At 35.0% G+C, this 24,449-nt stretch overlaps 1 protein-coding gene across 5 annotated transcripts in view; it reads left to right on the top strand.

The window, feature by feature from the left end:
• Positions 1-24,449, top strand: part of CCSER2 (coiled-coil serine rich protein 2) — a 73,392-nt gene that overhangs the window by 27,226 nt on the left and 21,717 nt on the right. For all 5 annotated transcript variants that reach the window (XM_055806019.1, XM_055806006.1, XM_027785882.2 and 2 more), the window contains exons 4-9: positions 6,896-6,986; positions 10,140-10,302; positions 10,940-11,135; positions 20,329-20,409; positions 22,221-22,307; positions 23,928-24,026. In XM_055806019.1, the coding sequence (XP_055661994.1) occupies positions 6,896-6,986; positions 10,140-10,302; positions 10,940-11,135; positions 20,329-20,409; positions 22,221-22,307; positions 23,928-24,026 (717 nt within the window). The remainder of the gene's footprint in view (positions 1-6,895; positions 6,987-10,139; positions 10,303-10,939; positions 11,136-20,328; positions 20,410-22,220; positions 22,308-23,927; positions 24,027-24,449) is intronic.

Below are 24,449 nucleotides of genomic sequence, written 5' to 3'. Positions count from 1 at the left end.
ACTAATAGAAAGGTTTAAAGTAGTGTTCTTTTATGTAGCATGTCTTTGTAGGTATTTCTACCATGCTGGCAGGGTTATTGATGGTGTGCATTTTTTAAATAAAAATATTCAGATACTGTGGTATGTAATGAAAAATGTAATCTACGAAAAGATGTTGTAGTATAACTAAAAAGTCTAGTATATATTTTTATGTATGAGGAAAAGAGAACTTTTCATGTTTTCCAGTGATGCTTTTTGTCAACAAGAATTCAAATTGTGGAGCAATGGTTGCCAAGACTTTAATTCTCTTTCTCAATTAGATTTTTGGAGTGCTTGCCCTTCTGGTGTATCACATTTAAACCCTCCAGTTTAAACAAAACAAAAAAACATATAAGGCAGGTTTGATTTGAGAGTAGGTATTTTTTTGATGTTCTAAGAAGACATACAGAGGTTTCCCTTTACAAAACTAGTTTGAAAGCTGTCTGTTGTCTTGTGATGGTTTTTGTTGTCCAGGACTAGCGCCCTATGAATCAATGCCTGCTTGATGCTTTTGGTAATCTTCATGCTTTTTGTAATACGTTTTCCCAATAAATCCTGGAAGCTAGGTATCTTGTAACTGGCCTCCCATTCAGCTCCATCTTGGCTGCTTCGTATAGTGATAGGACTTTACTATTGAGATGTGTATTAAGGCTGTATTGTGATGTTTTACTTAATTTCAGAAGTCGTAAGGCAGAAAAAGCTTTGCTTACTCTAGTTCTTAAGACTGTTGGACTTGAAATTTTTGACAAAAGATACAATGTCTGTTCAGCAGTCTTATCAACATTTTTGTGAATAACATGCTCTCAAAAAGAGCTTGGCCTTTTTGTTGCTAAGTGATAGGATGGGGAATTTCTGAAACAGAGTTTGCAATAAAAAACACAACTAGTGATACAGTGCACTACCATAGTCCTTTTCTGAAGGATGCTCTTGTGCATTAGAAGGGTGTGTTGAATCATCCCTATGTACAAGCACTGTTCTGTCCTTTTGATGCTGCGAGTGTGAAGACTCCTGCCGCTGGGTGAATCAACTGCATAACTGGCTCGAAACTATCAGATACGTCTTAGATCCTTAACCATTGGACTAGAAATTGAGCTTTCTATCCCGGTGTCGGCCCCCTACATCCTTTTATGTTTCAAGAGGGTTTTTTGTTTGGTGGTTATTTAATTCGTTCCCCCCCTGCCCCAGAGGATTTACTGTAATTACTCTTTTCTCCTGTGTGGTATTAGGAGAAAATATATTCATTGCCATAGTATCAGACTTAGGTTAAACACGGTACTGTGGCTTCATTGTTATGTGACCATAGGCAGCAAATGTTTTATTTAAATAGTCTCTTCAGTAGTGTGAAAAGAATGAAGGATGGCATATGACAAGGATCTCTAACTTTTTTTTTTATGGAATGTCACAAGGAAATGCCTGCTTTAAATAATTTGACTTTGACAACTGCTTTTCTAAGTTTGCAGAGAAGTATGTTGTAGTACAGAGATGCTAGTTTTTCTAAGACTTGGGGTTCTTTTTATGTAAAACTGTGTTTTTAAAATGTTTTTTTTTCATGCTAGTTACCTAAAGGAATTATAAAAGTAATTCTGTTATTTTGGAGATGCTGATAGAATTCTACTCAGATGGCTTTTTATTTTTCTATTATTGTTATTTTTAGGATGACTTAAATGTCATTCTTTAAGCAGTTTCTTAAATTGCTCTGATATGTTTTAGGTATTCATTATCTTCCAAGTCTGTTAATTGTACTCAAATTTGGCCCAAACTGAGATCTCAAAAACCTGTCAGAAATTTAAATGTCAAGCTTTCTTCCGGTATGTGTCTGAGATCTTTTTAACATAAAAACAGAAGGAAATGTTTTACGTGGACAAATGACTTAAAAACTGCTGAAAGATGAAGCCAAGAAAACCAGAGATCAGCTTGAGGTAAATATAGAAAAACTGAGCCTAAAATTTGGCTGTAAAGAGTAACGATGTTCAAAATAAGTAATGCACCTTTAACTAATGGAATTTATAAAATAACCTTAATTTCATAATGGAAATTACTGATACTTGCTAGAATGCATTTTTATCAAAAGGGATACAGCATGGTACTGTAAGAATAACTAAGTACAAGTCTGAAGTCTGATTCTAACCTAGTGATCATTTCTTTTTACAAAGAGATTAAAACACACCTAAGTAGATGGAATGTGCTCTAGTGTGCTGTCATTCAACAACGTGACCTGTAATTACTGATGTGTTCTCTAAGTAAACAACTCTGAAAACATATACTGGAAATAGCCTAGCATGTTTACAGTTTGTAATATCCAACCGTATTTAACAGTACACTTTTTACTAAATAAAGCTTCTAGAAACGCAATGTCAGTAATCTGGGAAAATATGTGAATACTAACATCAAAACTAGGCGTGCCAGAAAGGTATGCTGATATATACTGATGCTCTAAATAATATGTGATCTTTTACTTTCAAATTTTGAGCTTGTAGACGTGCTTTTTCTTTTTTTTTTTTTTTTCCATTGTGGTGATACCTATCCTTCAATATTTTTGTTGTTCGAAGTTTTTTAAGGAGTTGTAATCTTTTGTATTAAATGATCTATGTGCATTGCTCATATGGTCTTTTTTGAGCAAGAAAGTAAAAAATGAAATAAAATGTGCAGATAGGCTTAAATTAGGATGTAGAGTAAGTAAAATTAAAGAAATTTGTGTATTGAATTCAATCACTATAGAACGTTTAAACTGCATGTGAGCTTTTTCTTCAAGTTTTCACTGACTTCAGAAGTGCATGATTATTATGGGAAGCAAGACCTAACTCCCTAAATCAGTAACAAAAATAGTAAGTTTATTTTCCTTTAACAGCCTGCTTTATAAAGGGAGAACAAATGAATGAGGTCTGAGATCTTGAATTGTGGAAAAAGATGAAACACTGTTCCTAATATTCACCAACAGTTCGTTACTACCCCAATGCAGTTTCTTTTCAGCAAGACAGCATACATTGACAGGAAAAGTAGGGTACCGAACTGGGGTTTTGAGCTCAGACTTCTCTCAGCTCTGTAAACACTCAGAAATTATTTGTTTAACGGTTGCTTATCTGGTGTTGCTTTGTATTTCTGCACTAACCTGGGTGCCTGACTTCTTCCTTTTTTTCTTTAATTCCAGTGTAATACACATTGTTTCAAACTTTCATTGGTCCACGTCTTGTATGTTTAATAGGGAGAAAATGTAGACATCTATCCTTCAAATTCTGGCACGTTGTAATTTAATTTTAGTTGCATTATATACCTAGTTCAAGAAATGGGAAAGCTGAGAATCAGGCCTCTTGCCTAGTTCTAATGCTTAAGCTAAAATGAACTTAAGTTGGTGGACTGAAAAATACTGTGTTCAGTGAAACAGAGAACTTAAGATGTGTGTAGCATGAGGAATTACTGGAAACAACTCTTTAAAAAATTATTTTGCTTCCCCAGTGCATTATGATGGTCATGAGTTTATACTGAACTTGAAACTTGTTCAGCTTTAGCAAAAGTAGCTGCTCTACAGTACCACAATGTTCAAAGCGTTAGTCTTCAGAATTTAATATTATTATGCCTCTTGAGTAGAGTTCAGAATCTCTTTCATTCAAAAAATTAGGCAAAACCCCCAAGCTGTTGTATGTGAGCTGTTGGTATGTGCTTGTTTAACCTTTGGTAAGCCGTAACGCATGAGGGCAATCACTACAGAAAGAATTTGCAGAACATTGAAGTAAACTTGCAGAATGCGGTGTAATTGTTTGCCAGCCTTACCTGTACCTCTCTATTTAGTCTTTTCCCATCTCCTTAGGCAATATGGGTATTCCCTGCTGCTGGGGTTAATTTACTCGGTTCTTACACGAGTAGTCATAGATCATCAGTTTCTTTCCTAATGCTTTTCCAGTTCTATTGCAGTAAGAGAATAAGGCACTACTGCTGTGTTTAGTTGAAAACCTTTCTGGAGGGAGAGCTCGGGGACAGCATTGTAGTTTGACTTGGAATTTTGCAGTCCCAAACTTTAATCTCTTTCCAGGTTGTACTGTCTTGAAAATCTAGTGCTAAGTCAGCCTTGTGAAGTTACATACCCCTTTTAATATCCGTTCTTCTTTTCAACTGTACGAATGAAAAAGGATTCTTCTCTTACTGTAACTTCTAATAATTGCTGAAACACGTAATAGTCTGTGGAGTTGGAGTGATGCACTTCTGAAGAATTTATTTCCTGTTCTGTTTGAGCTTGTTGCCCGGCATTACTTCACGATGATAATTGCTATTAAGCACACATTATTAACAATGTTACTGCCATGTAGTTAAGTTCAGTTCATTATACAGTAGTAAGAACGACAATGGAAATCTGTAAATACAGGCTTTGTATGTACAAATTTATGATTTGATGAAACCTGAACTTTATCTTATAGCTACTTCAAGGCAACGTTGCTGACATCTACTTGTGTATTAAGTTTCCCAAGTAGATAGCTTTGGGAAGTACTCAAAGTGAATTCACATATGGCTCAGCTATTACAAAGACTTCATATTCACAGTTGTGTTTTCTATCACAGAATTGCCTCGGTGTGGTGCAGGAATGTATAATTAGGGAAGCATAACGAAATGTGGTGTTGACAGAAAAGTATGTTTGGCATCTCGAATGCTCACCTTCTTTGACATCATTGCTATCTTTATATCAGAACTTCAGAAGTCTAAAGTGGCTTATCTAGGTTCATAGTTAACACTCTGACATACTATGTTTTTATATTGTGCTTTTTTTTTTTAATGCTTTCGCAAAGCAATGGGAAACATTTTCAACTTCCTTACGTGTTTGTGACTACTGTAATTTGTCATGCTCATTAAGGTTCCTACAGTAGAAGAAAATAATGCTTGTTCATACTAATTTGGAAGATCAAAGCATGGCATAGAAACAATTTATCAATTAACCAACCAAAGCTGCCTCTCAAATGCACCTACATTTTACAAAATGTTTAAAAATGCATGTTAATTAAAAGTCTTCCAGCTCCTAGGAATATGTAAATTAGTGGAAACAAGAAGTAGTAAAAATGTACAGACAACTTGTTCTCCCAAATGTTAAATCCTCATGTGCTTTACATGGTTTTCATTTCTCTGTGAAGTTTTCCATAGTTGGTTTTATTATTATTCACGGTGCCCTGATATGTAGGTTTTTCTGTTTTTTCCTGTAAATACTTAGAATATGTAAACAAAATAATTCAGGTAGGACTTTGAAATATAACCAAAACAGGTGGTTCTGTCTCAAGTGTTCCATCTTTCCTTTATATTGCTCATGTTTTACAAAGTGCATGTGAACTATTTTCATTTCATACTCTCATCCTAAGCCAATAAATTACTTCCCTTGCAGAAATGTAGAATCTTTCATGTTTTGTGTCACAAACAAACAAAAACATTTTAAAATATACTTAGCTCTTGGCACCATTTGTAACAGTACAGTAGTCCTTTGGGAACACTATAGGAAGACTGCTGAAGAACAGTTGGAGTAACAGTTTAGACAAATGCCTGTTTATGTTCTTCCTTTTCAACTATACATCTCTGACAAAGCAAACCTAAGAAACGGTAGCCAGCAAAAGGATAGCTTTCCAAGTGAATGTTGTTTTGCAGTGCACGCATAGTCTATATGCAACTATTCAGTTAAGTATTTAATGAACACTATTATCCAGTGAGAAATAGAGACAGATATTTTACTTAGATTTGGTAGCTTTTTTCAGTATTGGTCCCATGAATCATCTTTGGGTGTAGCTGTTAGATACAGAAAAATCTGTATCTCTGCTCTTAGAAAAGAGGCAGATGTCAAGTGCCAGAGTCTGATCTTGGGCCTTAAAGCTATCGCTTTTATCTGTGGGGTATGGGAAAACAGAGCTCAAGACTTAAAACTGCATAACTAGTAACAGTTTCCTTAGACCTACTTTGTGTTACAATCACTTGGTATTAATAAGTTTAGCTTTCTTTGAGTAATGAGGTAAAGCAGCGTCTGCATTTCTGATCAAGTACTGCACTTCATTGCCTGATGTGCCTTCTCAGTAGCGTGATACTAGCAGCATCTGTCCACTCAATAAGCTGAATATTTTGCAGCCTTGACCTCTGGAGTTTTTCCTAATGTTTGTAAACTTAAGGGAAGAGGGGTTGGTTTTTGTTTTCCTAACACTGTCTTGATTTGCCGACATTATAGTCCTTTTTCTTTAATATACATTGCTATCTACAATACGTATAATTCCATTTAGTACTAACATTTGACTGAATTTTTCTTGTACTACTAGTACACCCATGCAACATGAGTTTGTTAGTCCCTTTAGAAACTGCTTTGTATGAACCATAAACTTAAAGTCAAAAGCAGCAGAGTTTAGTGGTGACGGCAGCATATTTTAAGTTTCGTTGGCCCAAAAAAATCAAGATAATACAGGTTCCCCTCTTCCTTTCCATTAGGTTACAATAGTATGATATGAGAGCTAAAATAAGGTGATTCAACATCTTCTCTTCATATAGCTGTTTTTGAATTCTAAGTGAGCAAAGTAATTTAGTTTTAAAATGTTTCTGATTGGGGAAGAGGCAGTATATTAATGGATTAATGAATTAATGAAGAAAAATCTTTGGAGTATTCCGTAGGTATCAGGCAGAAAAATGTTTTTATCCATAGTTATTTCATCTAGCACTGTTATATGCTATTACTAGAGTTATTACGATTGTTGTTTGTATAGACGGTCTCAAGTAAGATTGATGTTGGCTTCTAAAGGGAGTAGGCTGCTGATAACATTGGGAATGTGAACAATACAAATGTAGCAAAGGTTTGAAATAAAAATGTTATGATAGTAGGGTAAATGAAGTATCATTAAAGCAGCTATATCTCACGCTTTCTTACTTGCAGGATATTTTGAATAATCTTGATTCATGTGATCTTGAAGATGATGATCTCATGCTTGATGTGGACCTGCCTGAGGACCCACCTCATGACAAAGGTTAGTAAAGTAGCCAAGCAATCTTATTGCGAAGATGCATTATGGACTTAAGAGTTTTTTGAGTTATGTTCTGACATCTCTTTTAATAAGCCAATGCACTCCTCAAATTGTTTTTTCTTTAAGTAACAGCTCTTTCTTATCTGAAATGTTGAAAGTGTGTTATTTGTTTCCCCAGATACAATCTTTGCATTTAGATAATTGTAAAATTAGAAATGTACTGCCTTTTATAAAAATGCAACCTTGTTGCACACTGTTTGTTCTGTTTAAATTATTTTAATAGGATAAATGTCAAACTTTTATGTTGATCATTCAGTCTTAGGCTTCAGCTATATTTGAAAATGTTGGAACGGCATCTTTTCAGCTTTGGTGAATGACAGTGTAATCTTTTTGAAATAATTATTTTTTTCTACAAAATTGCAGTATCTCCTAATATATTTTTATACAATTCAGGGTAACAGGAACCTTAAGATTTAGGATGTGTGTTCTCAAGGTGTCTTTTATGCGCTGTTGTTATCAGCAAGGAAGCTGGCAAACTTTCACAGGAAGGATATTGGCACCTGCATGCCACTAACATAATACAAATTCAAACTAGAATGAACTAGGTAAGGCAAATTATTGACATACTTACTCAAATCCTGGCCTGGAAAAGTTGGAAGCATTTGCTTTTGGTCATTTGTGGCCTACTTGTAAGAATTGTCACTGTCATGTGATTATAGGTATTAGTTCTGTCTTAAAGTTCAGTGGAGGCTAATGTATCTTCAAATGAATAGAAACATTGAATACGGAGCACTGCAGTCCCCTAGGCTGTACAAACAGGCACTGAAAGAAAAAAGGCTTTCATTATTTTGTGTACCGTTCAGCTGCCTGCTGAAGTTTGGGCAAATGCAGGTTTTTTTGAGTAGCTTTTTGAGTTCCTTGGGTGAAGACTCCTGTGTGTATGTTAGATTCGAAGCTAAATTAACAGTAAATAAATACCTAGTCTTCCATTACCACAACGATGGCATATCATGTTTTAAGAGTGTGCGCGTATGAAGTGCAGTACTTAATATTTTCAGTCTTAGAAGAAGTTTTACAAAGTACTTGTGTGAAAGGTGCTTATTGACAATAATGCTAGTATTCAACTTTACAGCCCAGATAAAAATTTAACACCTATTTTTTTACTTTTCAATTTTTCTGGAATGGGTAACAATCCAAGCCTAGGGGATATTCTTTCAATAAGGTTAACTTTAATTCTGTTAGGAAAAACTAAGAAATGATTTTGAAGGGTAGATTAATTTCTCTTAAAATTCCTAGTTTATAAAACATGCATTACATCTGCATGAGTAATTTCAAGTTACTAATTAAAAAACTGTTAATACATGCATTTTAAGGTGAATGTTTGCCACAAAACCATAAAAAACTTCATTTAATCTAGACATGATTGATTAAATGCAATCATTAATTCACTTCTTTCTTATTTGCATCAATATAATAAACAGAAACCTACTCTCACTTCTACAGCTAAGTATCAAGAATATTTGTATAGCTGGAATATGTTTTGTGATTATGATGATCTTATGTGTAAGCTGCTGATTCAGGAGAAGTTTACTGTTTGAGATTAGCTAATTACTCCTATTTTTGGCATTTTGTAGAAGTTGAGTTTCCTTATAAAATTAACGTGGCATAAACTGGGGATCTGCTGTAATCACTTCTTATCTTGAAATCTCTGAATTTTTAGCAAAGAAGATCTGAAAAAAAGAATCCAGAAGCCACCTCCAGGTTTCCCCTTAAGTGAATGTGACCACCTGAAAAAGTGAAACTTGTTTGTTGTTAATATAATGTGTTTTTACTCGGTATCTCAATTTCATTTTCCAAAGCTGAAAATCATCATAATATAATCATTTAAGCTTATTGTAGGCTTATTTTGAATAGACCCACTTGAATTTCCATGTTATGAACCGTACAAGGATGTTTCTAAAGGAAAATAAGTCTTTTGTTACTTTAGATGAACAAGTTTTTCTCACCTGGTTTTTGGTTATTGAATTTGGTGATAAAAACTGAATTGTAGATATGAGTATTAATTATAATCATATTTAACAGCACTTCTTACCAACATTTTTTTTTGTATTGATGTGTGACTTCAGTGATGTCAGACTCTTAAGGCTTTCCAGGTCCTTAGAAACTCTCCTTGTTTCACTTTGGAGTCTGGGATGCTGCTTGGACACTATTTATAGAAACAGTTCTAGCTCAACAAGTATGCAGTGAGTGAGGATAGCAGTTTTAAATCACAGGGTAAAACTGGGCTCACTTCCCAACAACACGCAGGCTGGGAACTAAGCAGGAAGGAAGGCCTGTTTATGAGCGTCTTATGTGCAACTGAGTAGGCAGACGAATAAAACAATGTGCTCTTGTATAGTTATTTTTCTAGCAGAAGACTGACAGTGTGAGGAAAAACCCCTTGGGTAAGTGAAGGAGAAAGTCTGCTTCTTTTTTTCCAGTGTCTGACTGCACGGATAGCAGTTGTTTTGGATTTGTTTCTAGTGGTTTACTAGCTGTTGCCAAATAGTTTTTGTTCTCTTAAGAAGTTTGTGGAATATGCTTTGCAAAATTTAGTGTTTTAAAGATTTTGTTTGCTTGTTCTAAGTCATGCTTGTTGTCCAGGTAAATCAAGATTAAATGTGTCTCAAGTTGAAAAACAAACACGGTGAACAAGAGGAGATATATATATATATGTATTTTAAGTACTGAAACTGTTCTGTTTTGGAACAAAGTACTGGCCTTTTTCTAAAACGACTTTGTGTGAAGTGTTTGAACTTTTTAAAGATCTGAAGATACTGTCAGACCAAAAAATGGTACTTTTGGATTACTTTTTCTTCCCCATAGCTCTTCAAATGATTTTTCTTCTTAAAGTGGAAATACTGTTAAGGCTTAATTCTGTAGTTTCTGCTACAGATTAATCTTGTAACAAGTTTATATGCTGTTAAAAATGTGACACCATTACAGAAGTCTGTTTGACAGTTCTAAAATGCATTTTTTTTTTTTTTGGATCAGTTTAAAAAAATTAAACCCCCGAAACTTTATGCTACAAGTTACCAGCACATAGTCAATATTTTGTTTACAAGGTCTTAGAAATACTTTTTTCTTTTTTTTTTTTTTACTTTATGCTCTCTGTAGAGGAATGTGAAAATATGAGCCGTTTTGATAGACAAGACAGAAATGCTAGACAACATCAGGAAGGATTCTGGAAAAGAACACCACAGCAGCGATGGAATACACAGGATCACTATCACCTTGGCCATACTGATCACTATATCCATAGTAAAAATGATTTAAACAGGTAAAGGACTTGCCTCTTTTTCTCCCAAGCCATTAAAATACTCTAATGAGAAATCTTTGTCATTAGAGGGTCTGTCTTGTACTGAGTACAAGGTGTTGTATATACATCTATAAACTGCATGGGAGCATCACTGAGATTTATAACCATTTATTTTCAAAACTTTTGTTTCTGTTGTGTTTTTTAATCTAAATATTTATTACTTGTTTTTGTAAGATAATATAAATGCTTGACTAAATTACTGTATGTGTTCCATGGAAAGACATTACACTGTCTTATTACTTGCATTTTGTATGTTTGGACAGTTTTTACTTACTTTTCATTTAAAAACTAACTAGTAATCCTACAGTTCTTATAGGCTAGCTTGCATGACTGAGTTTAAAGAAATCCTGATGGGCAGGCTGGTTTTAGGGTACTGTAGCTGTTGGTCTGCAAGGTATTTGTACAAGTGGGAAGTAAAGTCCAGCACTTAAGTGAAATAGCATTGACATTTTCTGATTTATTTATTTTCTGCTCTATGCCACAGTATGTGGATATAGCTCAGGTTACATAACACTTTCTTTTTTACTAAATGCTCTCTAGCTCTACTTTTTCATCACTGTTTGGATTTTTTTAGTCTTTATTTTATTATTTTTTTTAGGGGCTCAAACTACCTAGAATCTCCTGTTGGTCACTATGAAAGCTATGGAACACCGAATTTTTACCAGGCTCCTAGACAGCTGGTGGGCTTACCGGAGAATACTGTGATGCTTGATGAAATGACCCTTCGGCACATGGTCCAAGACTGCACAGCTGTAAAAACTCAGTTATTGAAACTGAAGAGATTACTGCATCAGGTGAGCTGTTTAAATGGAACAAAAGCAGTAAAGTATATTGTAGGGGGAGCTTAGGTGGGCTAATGTTCTGTTTGGTGTTATTAAGCTACTGTCATTTCTTTTATATGTTGAATTAATGTGTCCAAGAAAGTGTGCGCTTTATATTGCGATTTAAAATAGTACTACTTTTGCTTTTTCAGCACTTTACTGTCTGCAAAAAATACTAAATAATGTTTTCCTGCATCTCTGAGGAAATAACGCTAAAGAAATTTTAAAAAATCAGTGGATGTGAAGACAAGCTTTTATTTAATAAGATCCTAAAAAGCTGAGAGAAAAGAAAAATTGATCCCACTGATCAAACTTGCATTTGGCAAGTCAGTGCTAACAGCTTTTTCTTAAGGTTTTGTTTTCTTTGTTCTTTTGATCTTTTCTCTGTGTTTTGACAAAAATCTTAGCAAATCCTACTGGGTCATCTCGATTGGAAGTGCTCAAATTTAACCTTTCTAGTGTATAAAATCACTGAATTGTCATAAGCTTTTAAGGAGCTTTTTCATTTCGCCTCAAAAACTGGCAAATTCCAGGACTTGGTAAAACGCTGGACGATTCAGCAGAAGTATGGTGTTTCGGCTGCAAAAATTCCTTTGTTACCTTAGGGAAAAAAAAAAAAGTCCATGAGACTTTCTGTGGTGGTATATACAGATTAGCACTGAAAAGTACCTGTGTGATGTTCTCTTTAATACTAGATTTACTGCTGTTCTTTTCTAACAGGATAATGTAATGGGAATAAGTTTGTGCCCTGAAAGTAAGACACTGAAACGAAACACAGCAAAACAAAAAGCAAATCAACCCTGAGGCTAATTCAAGGGAATGACCCTGCCTTTTAGAAATGTGAGCATTTGCTTCCTGTGGTAACTGAGAAGACTGGAGATGTTTTTCCACTGGCAAAATCAGAAATGCTATTGTAACAAAAATAATGTAGTGTCAGAGAGGATGGAAGGTGTGTTCTTAGGTCCAAATAACTGCATAGTGGACTGCATGAACTGTGCCTCCCAACAGCCTCAAGCTTGCAATGAGTACATGAAACAGATACCGGGGAACTCGTTATCTGGAGCTTTTAGTGCCCTTAACACAAGGACAATTAAACAATTAGATAGATGATTTGTGTATGTGTAATTCACTGTAATTGTAAAGGTGTGCACTTTATAGCCAAATTAGTGTGTGCCCCTGCAGAATACTGTATTTTAAATGTTGATCTAGTTTATAACAGCCAGACTTTTCTAAAAGGTTACAGAACACAAACCTTGCCTCAAGTAGCTCAGTGTAAGTTTTTTAAAAAACCTAAATTCATGGGAGAAAGTTACTTCTAATATGTATGTTCTTCAAAATCTGTTGCTGCTTTTGTCAAAAGCTTGATCTTCTCCCCCTCCCTTCCTGTAATAGCTAGTTTTGTAATAACAAGCATTGTTCATTCCTTCAAACTTTGTCAAGCATATTTCTCTATATTTTCTGACCTAGCCCCCCCTGCTTTGACTCACTGCTTCCAAAACTCGGCGCTGGACTTATTGTTTGATTAAAAGGCTGGATAAACATATGAATAGTAATGTAAAAGTAAAGTAACCTGCTACAGAGGGGAAGACTTCAGACAATTACTACCTTTATTTACTAAACAATGAGTAAATTTTGTATGAAATAGTTTTTCATTATTTGTAAGTGTTAAGCCTTAACTGAAAATATCGAGCTTTATACTAACAGAAATGAGTTAAAATATTGAAATTCTTTTTTGCTTACCATGAAGAGCAGAAGTCTAGTTTTGAAAACAGTGACATGAACTTTAGCAGTCTGAATACTGGACTAGGGCTTGATCTCAGTCCTCTTAAAAAAAAAAACAAAACCCACCAAGTAAAAAAAGCGAGATACTAAGTCAGCTCCTTTCAAACATTAGCCATAGTAAAGGAAGCAGAAGTTGTTACAATACAGATGAAGCAAATGTAAGCTTAAATGTATAGGTGTTACCTTATCCAGTTATGACTTTTAGTGTTATTATTTAATTTGGATAGGTAGAGATAGAGCTGTAGTCAGGTCTTGGACATGAGGTCTCACAGAAACAGTTATAGTAAGATATAATATCTATATTCACTTGTATAAAATGGATCTAATTAACTGTAGTGTGGCTTACTGTAGAGCATAGCATGTAACGAATGTATACCTAACAGATTCCTAGGGAGACGTCATGTGCTATATGGGATTCATTGCTGTGACTGGAGCTCACATAACCATATATAAATTATCTTGAATATTACTAGCAATAGAGCTGCAACAGCATGGTTTTGGTGTTGTGTTCCCAGCTCTTCTTGGAAAAATAAATAGTTATTTGAGCAGTCTAGCTCAAATAGTTTCTGAACTCCGTGTGACCAGGATAACAATGCCAGCAGTACACATGCTGCCTGTTTACTCCTCACACGCTGCCATCTCTCTGTACCTTCAAACAGTGAAACCAGGAGCAGGAGTCTCTCCTGCAGGGTTTTTTAAAGATTTTTACTGTATTAAGTATAAAGTTCTCTGATTTTGCAGTACTGTTATACTAGCTTACATGGAATTAAAAAAAAAAGTACATTCTTCATGCACTAAATGCAGCTGTAAATATTTACAGGGAGACGTTGAACTACTGGTGAACGTTCTCCATGCTTAACTGGAGCACTAACTTTGTATTGTAAGAAGAAAATGCTTTGGAAGTCTTAACTCTAGTAATAATTGACATCTAAATGTTAATACCTCTTAAACATTGACTAAGGTACTTGATTTGCATGCTTAATAGTTAGTAAGTTTTCTTCTTATCAAACTTCTGTCTTTCTCCTCCTCAATTAACTTATTAAACTTGCTGCTCTAGATAAGGGTAACTAGAGCTAATGTGTTAGTACAATTCTTACTTAAATCAAAATGTTCTTTCCTGATGCCCTGGAGCCTTTGATCTAGGCAAGGATTGACCATCCTCCCTAGTAACTTTCTCTCAAGACTGGCCACATTGATTCCCAACCGCTGTGTCTTATCTCAGATAAGCACTTGCTGATATCCTAAGGAGTACTGAAGCATGAAGGGGTTCACTGAGCTGTGAGATTTGTGAGGCCCTTTTCTTCTGGGGAGGCAGGTTTCATAAAAAAATGTTTCTTTTCAACTTACCTTTCATGAATGGGAAATAAATTCTATATTTTCAAGCACAAATCTTCATTGTAACTTATTAGAAATGACTAGCCCATTTGTATGAAGAGGTATGAATGAAGAAATGAAGTCTGTAGTGCAAAACTGTAAAATGCACGATGTTTCTGCTGAGGTTTTAGATGAGTATGTCACTTGTAAAAAGAACACAATAAATACTTGAAAGATATACATCTGGTGCAATCTGTAACAGATACTTACCTTTAAGAAGCCTGCAGACAAGGAGGAAATATATTTACTTAATGAAATAGATTTTTTTTCATGTATTAAGTTGTAGAAAATACACCTACAATTGTGAATTTTTTTTCTTAGCTACAAAATAGTTCACCTCAGTGACTTAACTGTGCTTGAAAGAAACAGAACCACAGAAATGAAGAAAAAGTAGCAAATAGACAAATTTTAAGTTTAAGCAGTTGGTTAGCTGTTCAGACTATCACTGTAACAGTGGTTGACAGTGGGCAATGGAGACTGTACGATGCTCATTCATAGTGATATCTGTATGAACCTACGTGCAAAATGCTCAGTAGTCAGCAGGTAAGTATCACCATCCACTTTATGGATGCTTAATGAATCATCTGTTTGCATCTTTGTAAAAATGCTGTTAGCAAAGGAGACTGTTCAAATAAATGAGTAAGTTTTACAAAAAAACTTTGAGTTTGGAATCAAAGGCTAGATCTTGATAAAGCTTTAATAAACCTTGATGAACTTGAGAGCGTTGTTTAGCATTTTTCAACTTTGTGAGCTGTAGATGCTGGAATGTTGAAAGAATTCTCAAGATTAAATTATTGGTATGCTATTAGTAGTTAATTCTTTTAAAATCCTGTGTGTTAAAAGGCAGCTTATGCTGTTTGGGAACCACAAGATAGCTGTGGAAAATGCATTTGCTTCTAATGGGTTGATTTTTGTAATTGAAGAATTTAAATTATGTTAGTATAATGAAACAATTATCTTTAAGCTTTGAGCTTTGTATCTTCCTCTGAGGCAATATGGGAGATTTCTTCTGAAGAGAGAATACCCTTTATCTCTCCTCTTCCTCTATTCTTCTAGAAGTTCTACAATTTTCCTTTATTTTACTTGTGCTTTTAATTAAAGCCTGCAAGTAATAGCACCCAAAGGAAGCAAGGGGGAAAGGGAAGATGCAAAGCATAGGCAGTGAGAACAGCTGTCTCTATGCTGTATAGGAGGTGCATGTTTATAATACTGAAATATGTTCTGGGGACTATTATGATGTATTATGTCATGGAGCTTGACTGTTCTTTTTGGTTGTGTTTTTGTCTTTTTAAAATAGAGGCATGTAAAATGAGAACACGTAACTGCTGAGAGGATAGGAGAGAATACAAGCAAATGTAGCATTTTTGAGCTGCTGAACTGTTTATCAGCAGAAATATTGCAGTGCTCAAAACCCAACAATCTATCTATACATAGCAGCAGTTTACCTAATATTCAGGTTAGAAAGGTAGTGAGATTTTTTTTATTATTATTAAGCTGTTCTTGACTAAATACTTGTATGTGATCATAATTAGTAATCTGGGACTAAATAAAAATTTATGTTTGGTATTCTGTTTACCAAAAGCAGTAAGTCAGTTCTTGGGGATTTGTAAAGTGAAAAAAGCAGAGGGATTTGTGTGTCATTTGTGCTTAAGATTTCACACTTGTTAAATGTTGGCATGAGAGCATGTTAAGTACAGCCACTCAAAAATACAGGTTTCAGTTTGTGGCTCTCTTTGTATTTGGGTGAGTTGTGGTGTACCTGTGACAGCCATGATGGAAATTGTTCCCACAACTTTAGCTCATGATCTTGAGATGGATTAAAAATGACAGATGCAGAGTAGAGAACATAATAAAATGCTTCAGTTACTGTAACATGTAAGAAACATGTAAAAACATTGGACATGTAGAAAAACCCCAGAGAAATAAGGTGCATGACAATGTTAATACTTGAGGAAGAAAGTATTTTTACATATTTTGCCTCTGTGTACACTTAAAAGTGGTATCTGTAACTCTCACTGAATTTGTCCTGAAACAATAAAATCGACTGGTTTGTAGAAAACTAAGGTGGTATTAATTTTATCAACAGATACTGTTTGCAAAGGAATATGAAGCTAAAATAATATTCAGCTTGAAATCAGGTTACTTTGATAGTCATGATTGTAAAGCTTGAGACATTCCTCTCTATTTGTTCTATAGGCACTTTGCTCATAAATACAAACACATTATTAGAGAGATGGTGAATTACATCTCATTACACTACCTTTTTGAAGACAAGTGTGAAGTTGGGGTTTTTTTTCAGAGCAACCTGCTAGTCTTTGAGTATTCTAAAGATGTTTGAAGGGAATTTATGTGTGGATTTTTTTTTTCCTGACATAACCACCTGTTCCCTTTATGTACCTATAGTGAATTTGGGATGATTTTCTGTCTGGGGTATTTTGTAATGGTTTCTGATTCCAGGTTTGCTGTAATTTTATAAGCCACTTTAAAACTTACCTTGAGTTATTGATTACTTCAGTTTATTACATAGGGACCACACCACCCATGACTGGCCAAAAGTGTATGCTGCGGACTTAAGTCCAGCAAAAACTTTCCAGGAAATGTAATTGAGGTGAAAATGACTGTAGTCGGGTAGCAATTCAAATTGGTTGCTGATTTTCATAGCAACAAGAAAAGGACTGTTGAATGCTCACTCACTGCCATGTTACCTGATTGCTTTTCATTTTTAAATATTGCGTGCAAATAGTTATATATGGATTTACATTGGGTTAAAATAATCAATCTATAACTGAAGACTGTCCCTACCTAACTAATTAAATGTGAATGTCTGCAATGTTAGTCATCTGTCAGTTTACATATTGCAAGTTATCTTCATGCCTAATCTGCCAGTGATGTTTAAAAATAACTGTACCAGGATTGCCAGAATGTATGAGGTTTGAGTTGTTTGTTGCAGTGTTTTAAGTTTAGAAAGTAATTACAAATATTAACTGTTTTTCTTCCTTCTTATGCTGCTATTTTTTCAAAAGGAATCTTCTGCTAAGGAAATTCAATTAAAATGTATTGTTTCTGCCTATGTTTATAAGTAGAAATTATTTTTCTGTGCATTTGATAAGCATTTGTTTTTGATATGGTTAACAAACTATCCTGAGTTCTTATTTTTGCCAGCGTCTTTTACGTTTGCACAATTGAGGCTCGTACAACTGCTTTTAAGATGTTGTTATAATGTAGTGAATAATGTATTCTACTACTGTAAGAACGTTAGGTAAAAACGGAAAGGTAGCAGCTTTTTATATTGCTTATTGCAATGTGATGATACCTTTGTAAAGCTTGTTGTAGTTTTACCTAAAGGTTAAAAGTGTATGTTCTTCCCAAGTTCCTGAAGTCTGGTGATATCATAGCGTATAATTCCTATGCTACCAAAAATAACATGTGCGTATAACCAGTTACATTTGTTTTGCTAATTGTAATCTTTTTTGTATATAAGTAGCCTTTTTCTGTTTATTTCCCTTTCTTCAATCTCATTTTAGCAATGTGATGAGCAAGAAAGAAGCAAAACAAGAAAAATTTGATTCATCCAAGCATATATTCACAATGGGATGCTTAAATTCCCAGTGATAGTATTAGAACTGATTATTATTTTTTTTCAGTTGCCCTGTGTTCATTATGTATATTAAGATGACGAAGGCAGTGGTAAGGGAATTGGTGCAGATGAACTCAGTTCTTGTTTTGCTAGTGAGCATTAGCTAGATATAGCATAGGGCTGGAGTAGTTGATTTATATCGCCAGAGAATGTGTGACATACTGACTTCGTTTGCAATTAGGTCTTAATCTGCTGTTGTACAATGTTTTATTGCTCCACTTATATGCATTTTAATGGGAATAAGAAGGATAGCAGAGGTATCAGTGATAGAGCTTTTAGAAGCCTTGCAAGATACTTTTGTCTCAAATCGTTTGTCTTGTGGTGTTTCTGTTCCCATGATTACTCCTTCTCAATTATAACTGACTTTCTGAGGTATCTTCTCCTCTGAGTGTGTGTGTATTTTATTAGTTGTTTAAAATGGTAAATGCTGAGGAAATCTGTTAGCTGTAGAATATAAAAGAAACACACAAAATAGATAATCTGTAAATTTTTCTATGATTCTAATTGCTCACTTCTAGCATTTTATAAATGTTTTTGAATAATGGTTTTTCTTCACACGATTATTGTGCAAACTATTTCAAAACACTGTTAGAATTTGTTCATAACAGACTGTAAACTGCTGCTTCATCAGCCTGTCACTTGCTGGCGATCTGCCCAGAAGGGGCAAGTGGCTATTTGTGAATTGAACAAACTGTGTGTCGGACAGTGTAAGGTGAAGGATTTGCTATGTTAAGGAGTTTGTAGCCTTGAAATTTGACTGCTCTCATAATTAATAGGTTTCAAAAAAAAAAAAGCCAAGTTTTAAAAAAACCTACAAACCAACAAAACACCAAAAAAATGCAAGATATAAAATTACATCTAAGTGATGGAAATGAGATTTAACTGTCTACAGTATGTTAACTGTGATTTGAAATTGTGTGGTAGTTCTTTGTGTTTTTATCCTTTAAGTTTGATGATGGTTGTGCATAGTTGCAAGTAAGCATTGACCGTAGGAAAGAGTAAAAATGTAATAATTAAAAGTTCATCACGTAATCTGTGCTTTGTTTGCATCTGGACAGTCTCACTCTTTTGTGTGTTTTTTGCAGTTTAGTTAAAAATGTATTAGAAAAATTTCTGATGGATTAAAAATCAAAAAAGATACCTCGTGAACATGAAGAACATAAATAGGTCTATTGTGGGGGTTTTCCCTTAACTGATCTTTAGCATTTGGGCTGCAGTATTACTCTTCTGGTTTTGGGGAGTTGCTGATTCGGCTTCAGACTGGTTTTAGACAGGTTTTGAGACATGCTGCCCTTGTGTTCTACAAATGCAATCCTAGGCAGAGGAGTCATTGGGTAAAGAAACTCCCCTCTAAGAACCCTAAAAATAAAGGAGAATACTGTAAGGTAGAGAATTTATTTATTTTAACTTTAAGAAGATAGCAGATGGAGGAGATGGACAGAGAGGGGGCAGAGGGCAGAGAATAAATCTTTTTACACCAAGGAAGTGAAGGGTTACAGTCTTCCATGACCATAAAATAACTGCTGTAATTACGTTGTAGTTTTGTGTTGCACTAAGATTGGACACAACATCACGATACAAACCTGAGAACATACCACGAGAATACACTGTCAGTTGTTCAGTCTGACCTGACTCTAATGTAACTGAAACGTTTCAGGGTCGAGCACCACAGGTTTAGAGGACTGCACATAGTGGCTGCATATGGTTTTTTGTCCTGAGAGTGGAAGTGCTTCAGGACGTACCTAGGCAAACACATTTTGACATCCTTGATAGGTATTTCTGTTTCTACTTGCTGTGCTTAATTTCATGACTGTCTTGGAGGGGGGAAAGGGTACTTCTGTGTGGTACCAGTTTTTGTAATTGCTGTTTAGTTCCAGTGGCTGTGAATTTGTGTTGTGTTGGTCTGCCCAGTAGCAATTTTTGCTGCTTTTAGTTAAGAATTCCTAGCTGAACTGTTTTGGCTGTTTATTTTGATATTGTTTAGACATATTTGAATGGACGCTAAAGGAAACGAAGCGTTTAAAATCACATAGCATCATTCTTTCCTGATGTAACACATTTGAACACAATGGCCAGTTCTTTAGTGGATTTTTGTGCAAAATCAACACGCCTTGACATAGCTGCAGCTGTTTCTACAGCTTGGCGAGGAGAAGGGAGGCTGTTGATGGCCCTTATTTGGGCGCTGTACATATATGTTGCAGCAAGGGAAGCTTTCCTATTAGGGGACTAAGAGGAAAATTAATGGTGAGAGAGTTCAGACTCCGTAACAAGTTCTGCAGAGAGATTGTGTCTCCATCCTTGAAAGCAGGTTTGCAAGGGAGGAGTTTCAGCCAGTAATTCAAGCCTCTTGTTCTTGTTTTTGTTACCTGATAGAATGATGAAAATGTGTCACTCCAGGACATCCCACTCTCAGTTCCAAGTCCAGAACCACAAGAACCTGAGTCAACTTTTAAGGTAAATGACACTGACTTACTCTACAGAATAAGAGACACAAACCTGTTTGTGTTTAACAACAACAAACCAAAAACTTTTGTGTCACTACAAAGTGCTGCTTCTTGTTTCTTTCTTATATTTAAATGCAAACCTAGCAAATGTTTATGTACTTAATCTTCACAGTTTTGTTAAAATAGCAGGGTTTATTTGACCTTTTAAAATATGTACTTGCTAGCACAGTTAATTAAGTAGAATAATTTTGCCTTTTGGTATTTGTAGCAGTCATGCAAATTAACAGCTGAAAAGTAACGTCTTTCAAAAATTTTCTGCTTGCTTGATAAGTGTTGGATTTTGAAAAAACAATTTTTGCTTTGAAGTCTAATCGTACCATACTTATTCAATTACTTGGTCTGTTTCATTACATCTATTGTTGACTTCAGTTCAAAATATTTTTCATCTAAAGTAATTTTTCCCTGAGATAACGGAGGTATTGCAGATATAATTTAAAAACAATTTGAACCCCACAAAATCAAAGATTAATGGCCATTCTAAAACAATAAACTGAAGGAAGAAGCAATCACAATGGGTATTCCAAAAAGGATTATCTCCTGTGGTCACAGATTTGTAATGTTGTGCTTTCTACAGCGCTAAGGTTTTATAGCATTGCTTGGCTGTTACTGTAAAATCGGTACGGTACTGTAAAATACTTGCTGAAGATGCAATGAAATTGGAAATGCTTCTCAAAAGGGAAGAACACTTACAGTCTTAGTCCTATTTGGAAGCTGTCTGTCCAAATCCTGTTTTCCAGGTTTAAGAGGTTTGCCAAAGCTGTATATCCATATACATCATCCTTTAGCAACCCTGGTTTCTAAGTGGTTAACATTTAGGCCTTCTTTTCTCTTTAATTGTTGTCTGATGTATTTGTTGTGCTTGTCTTCCTACAGTCACATCTCTCAATCTTAGTCTTAATTCCCAGAAGATAAAGTATTGCTTTTTATCTTCTTAACAAAAAAAAAAAAAAAAAAAAAAAAGGCTAGGCTTAACTGACACTTTGAATTGTCACTTCTTGAACTGGTGATGGCATATGGTTTGAAAAATTGCACAACCAATCAGGTGTGGTCCCAAAGCAGTAATTAGTAACATCTTCAGTGAAACTGAAATAGTAGATGTATGTTACTAAATGGAAGTATGCCCCTTAACTTATGGCCTAGCTATAGTGGCACAGTTATGAAATACATTAAAAATATGTTATGATGAGAAATTATTTTTAAAAAAATCACTCTTGAATACTTACCAATTTTTTAGTCTCTGAACTTTGCATAATTTTGTCTTCAGTTTTCAGTAGGACGTATTTGAATTGGTTGTGCTGTTTGCATTCAATAAATGTCCTTATGCTTACGTTTCTAAATTATTTGTTTCTTGTTTAATGATTTCTAAATAGCAGCTCACTTAACCTTTAAGCTTCAGTATTTTTTGCAGTTGGATAAAGAGGATTATGGGTAGTGTTTGATTGCTAGGGATGTTCATCTACATTATGTTAGTTGCTTGTATGACAGATGAACTACCACGTGAGAAGTGCAGCTGACTGACTTAGCCTGAAAATTTAGTGGGTCCGCTCAACTGGGCCTCTTAAAGAGATTTCTAGTCAAGTTTCTTCACTCTTTAAGTTGTATGTCTACAGCCTATCTCACCATGTGAATAAGAGGAAAACATCTGCTAATGTTACTGCCAGTCCTCCATGAACATCTCATGTGATATGTTCTGTATAGGCATTGATTTAGATTGTGTAGTCCTTTATAGAAAACCTTGTATTGCCCACTTTTCTGTTGCAGATGGATGATCTGCTGAATGAGATCAGGCAGCTTAAAGATGAACTGAAGAAAAAGGACGAAACAATCAACCAATTAGAGCACCAACTTGTAAGTATGCTACTAAATCTTTAACAAAATCCCAGGTGTGCACTGCAGAGTGTAACTTCAATAGGTAATTCTTAGGAAAGCTCTAAGAGGGCTAGGCATCTGATTTTTTTTCGTACACTTTCATTATAACTAAGGTAAGTTTGGATTCTGTTTAGACCCACCTGTCTCATGGGTCTGTGAAGGTTCAGTTAGCAGACCTATTTTACATGTTCCAGTGCGTTTGCAGCTGTACACCTGGGATCTTTAATTCTGTAGGCCAGTTATGATTTGCATGTGTGGCACTAAGCAAGGACATTTATACAATTGTTAAATGTATTTAATTTCTGAAAGAAACACTTTGAACATAAACTTCTAGAAGCTGTTCAGAAATAACAATGAGCAAAGGTAAGGCACTTTGTGCTTAAAGTATTTTAAAAATTAACAAGTATAGGGCCTATCATTCTACTTGGTTTGTTGGTTTTTTTTCTCCTCCTTTCCCCGAGTGTCCATTAGTTCACTAAAGAATTCTACCATAGACTGTAAAGCTGAGCAAGGTAGTATTCAAAGTTGATTCTCTTTCAAAAACAAACAAAACCTAAAAACCCCAATAAAATAAAGTATGTTGAATAGTAAGATCAAATTGGTGAAATAAAAATTATGGGCACATTTTCATCGTATATCAGGTTCAGGCAAACATGTAAGTCCTCGACTAAAAGTAACGTATGCCTTTCTGCTTTATACTGTTGTGCTAAGTTAACTTTGGATTTTGCCATGCGTATGTCTGCATTTGGTTTTGGTAAATGCACCTCTATGACAATTCTCATAAAATAACCCCATGTTTTCAAGCCACAGCAAGATCTGAAAGGTAGGGTAGATGAAATGCCGGAAGGTGCACACCATATTTATTTATCATAGCTGGAGTCAATCTTATGTGACTACAATCTCTAATAAAATGTTTGTAATGTGCTTTTGTACATACACGCACTGAAAGTCACCTGTGATCTTCATAGTGTCCCTGTCTAGCATGAGATCATTCCTTCTAAAACAAAAATGAAAGGTTAAGATTTGGCTTTCTGCTCTGCTGCTTAAACATCATAATTCCAGATCACAGCATACCAAAAGAAATTGTCTGCTACACTAATAAAGTCTAATAAAGTCTATTAGTATTTTGCAGTAAGTGTAGAGGTTTTTTTTTTTTGTATGCTTAGTTTCATTCTTACTGTCGGCCTTTAAAGATTTCTTCAAGGAAATCTCTCCTTTCCTGCTAGGTCATATACCTAATAACTGTAGTAACTGAAAACCTTTCTGCAGCTAAGGAACTCCACCGTGAAGATGGGTATAACTTACTTGTGATTATTAAAAGGTGACTTTTTCGAGAGTGTAGTGTTTCAGAAATTCGAGTGAATCAAAAACACTTTCCAAAAGTCACGTTTTATTCTAGATTATTTCTGAATATACTTTGGGAAAAGAAGCTGTTGTGCAGTACTGTAAATACTAGTTTCTACAGTTTAATTGTGTTGTGCTGTACTGTCAAGTAATGCATGTTATTTGAACACTGGGCCTTGACTGTGTTTTTCAAGAGCCTTGGTTAGTTGTTTTCTTACAAGTTCGTTCTTTTTTCTCTTTTTGGGGGTGATTAAGGCCACTAGGTGTAACTGCCAGAAAGACAGTCAAAAACCTGCAGGGGCACCATGCATGTATGCTGATAAATTTACACAAACCTCCTGGAGGCGAAGTTCTGTGAGTAATATGTGCCATTTATTCTGTTATGACTTTGTGTTTGATTCCCCAGTTCTATTACTTCTGCTGTCACACAAGTTGGCCTTACTTAAGAGATTGTGCTGTATGTGAGAGTGGTATCCTTCCTGCTGTGCATCCCTTGCATTCTTTCGCCACCTTTTTATTTGAACTTTTATTACAAACATTTATTTTACAATAAGTAATTAAACTTTAGAAGTCTCCTCTTGAAATAATCATCCTTTGCACTGTTAAAATTACAGTCGGTCCAAGCTGTATATCTAATCCTACATATTTTCCTGTATCATGACTTTCAAGACATAGGTAACTGTATTTGGTTTTGGGCTTTTTTCCTGATTAAAGTTTCATTGTTGATGTTCCCACATTTGTTGATGAAAAGCAATGTGTTGCCAGTTTCAGTCCCTA

This window comes from Falco peregrinus, chromosome 1 (assembly GCF_023634155.1).
Source record: "Falco peregrinus isolate bFalPer1 chromosome 1, bFalPer1.pri, whole genome shotgun sequence".
Classification (NCBI taxonomy): Eukaryota; Metazoa; Chordata; class Aves; order Falconiformes; family Falconidae; genus Falco; species Falco peregrinus.
Note: the sequence above shows the minus strand (reverse complement) of the source record. Positions and strands in the feature narration are given on the sequence as shown.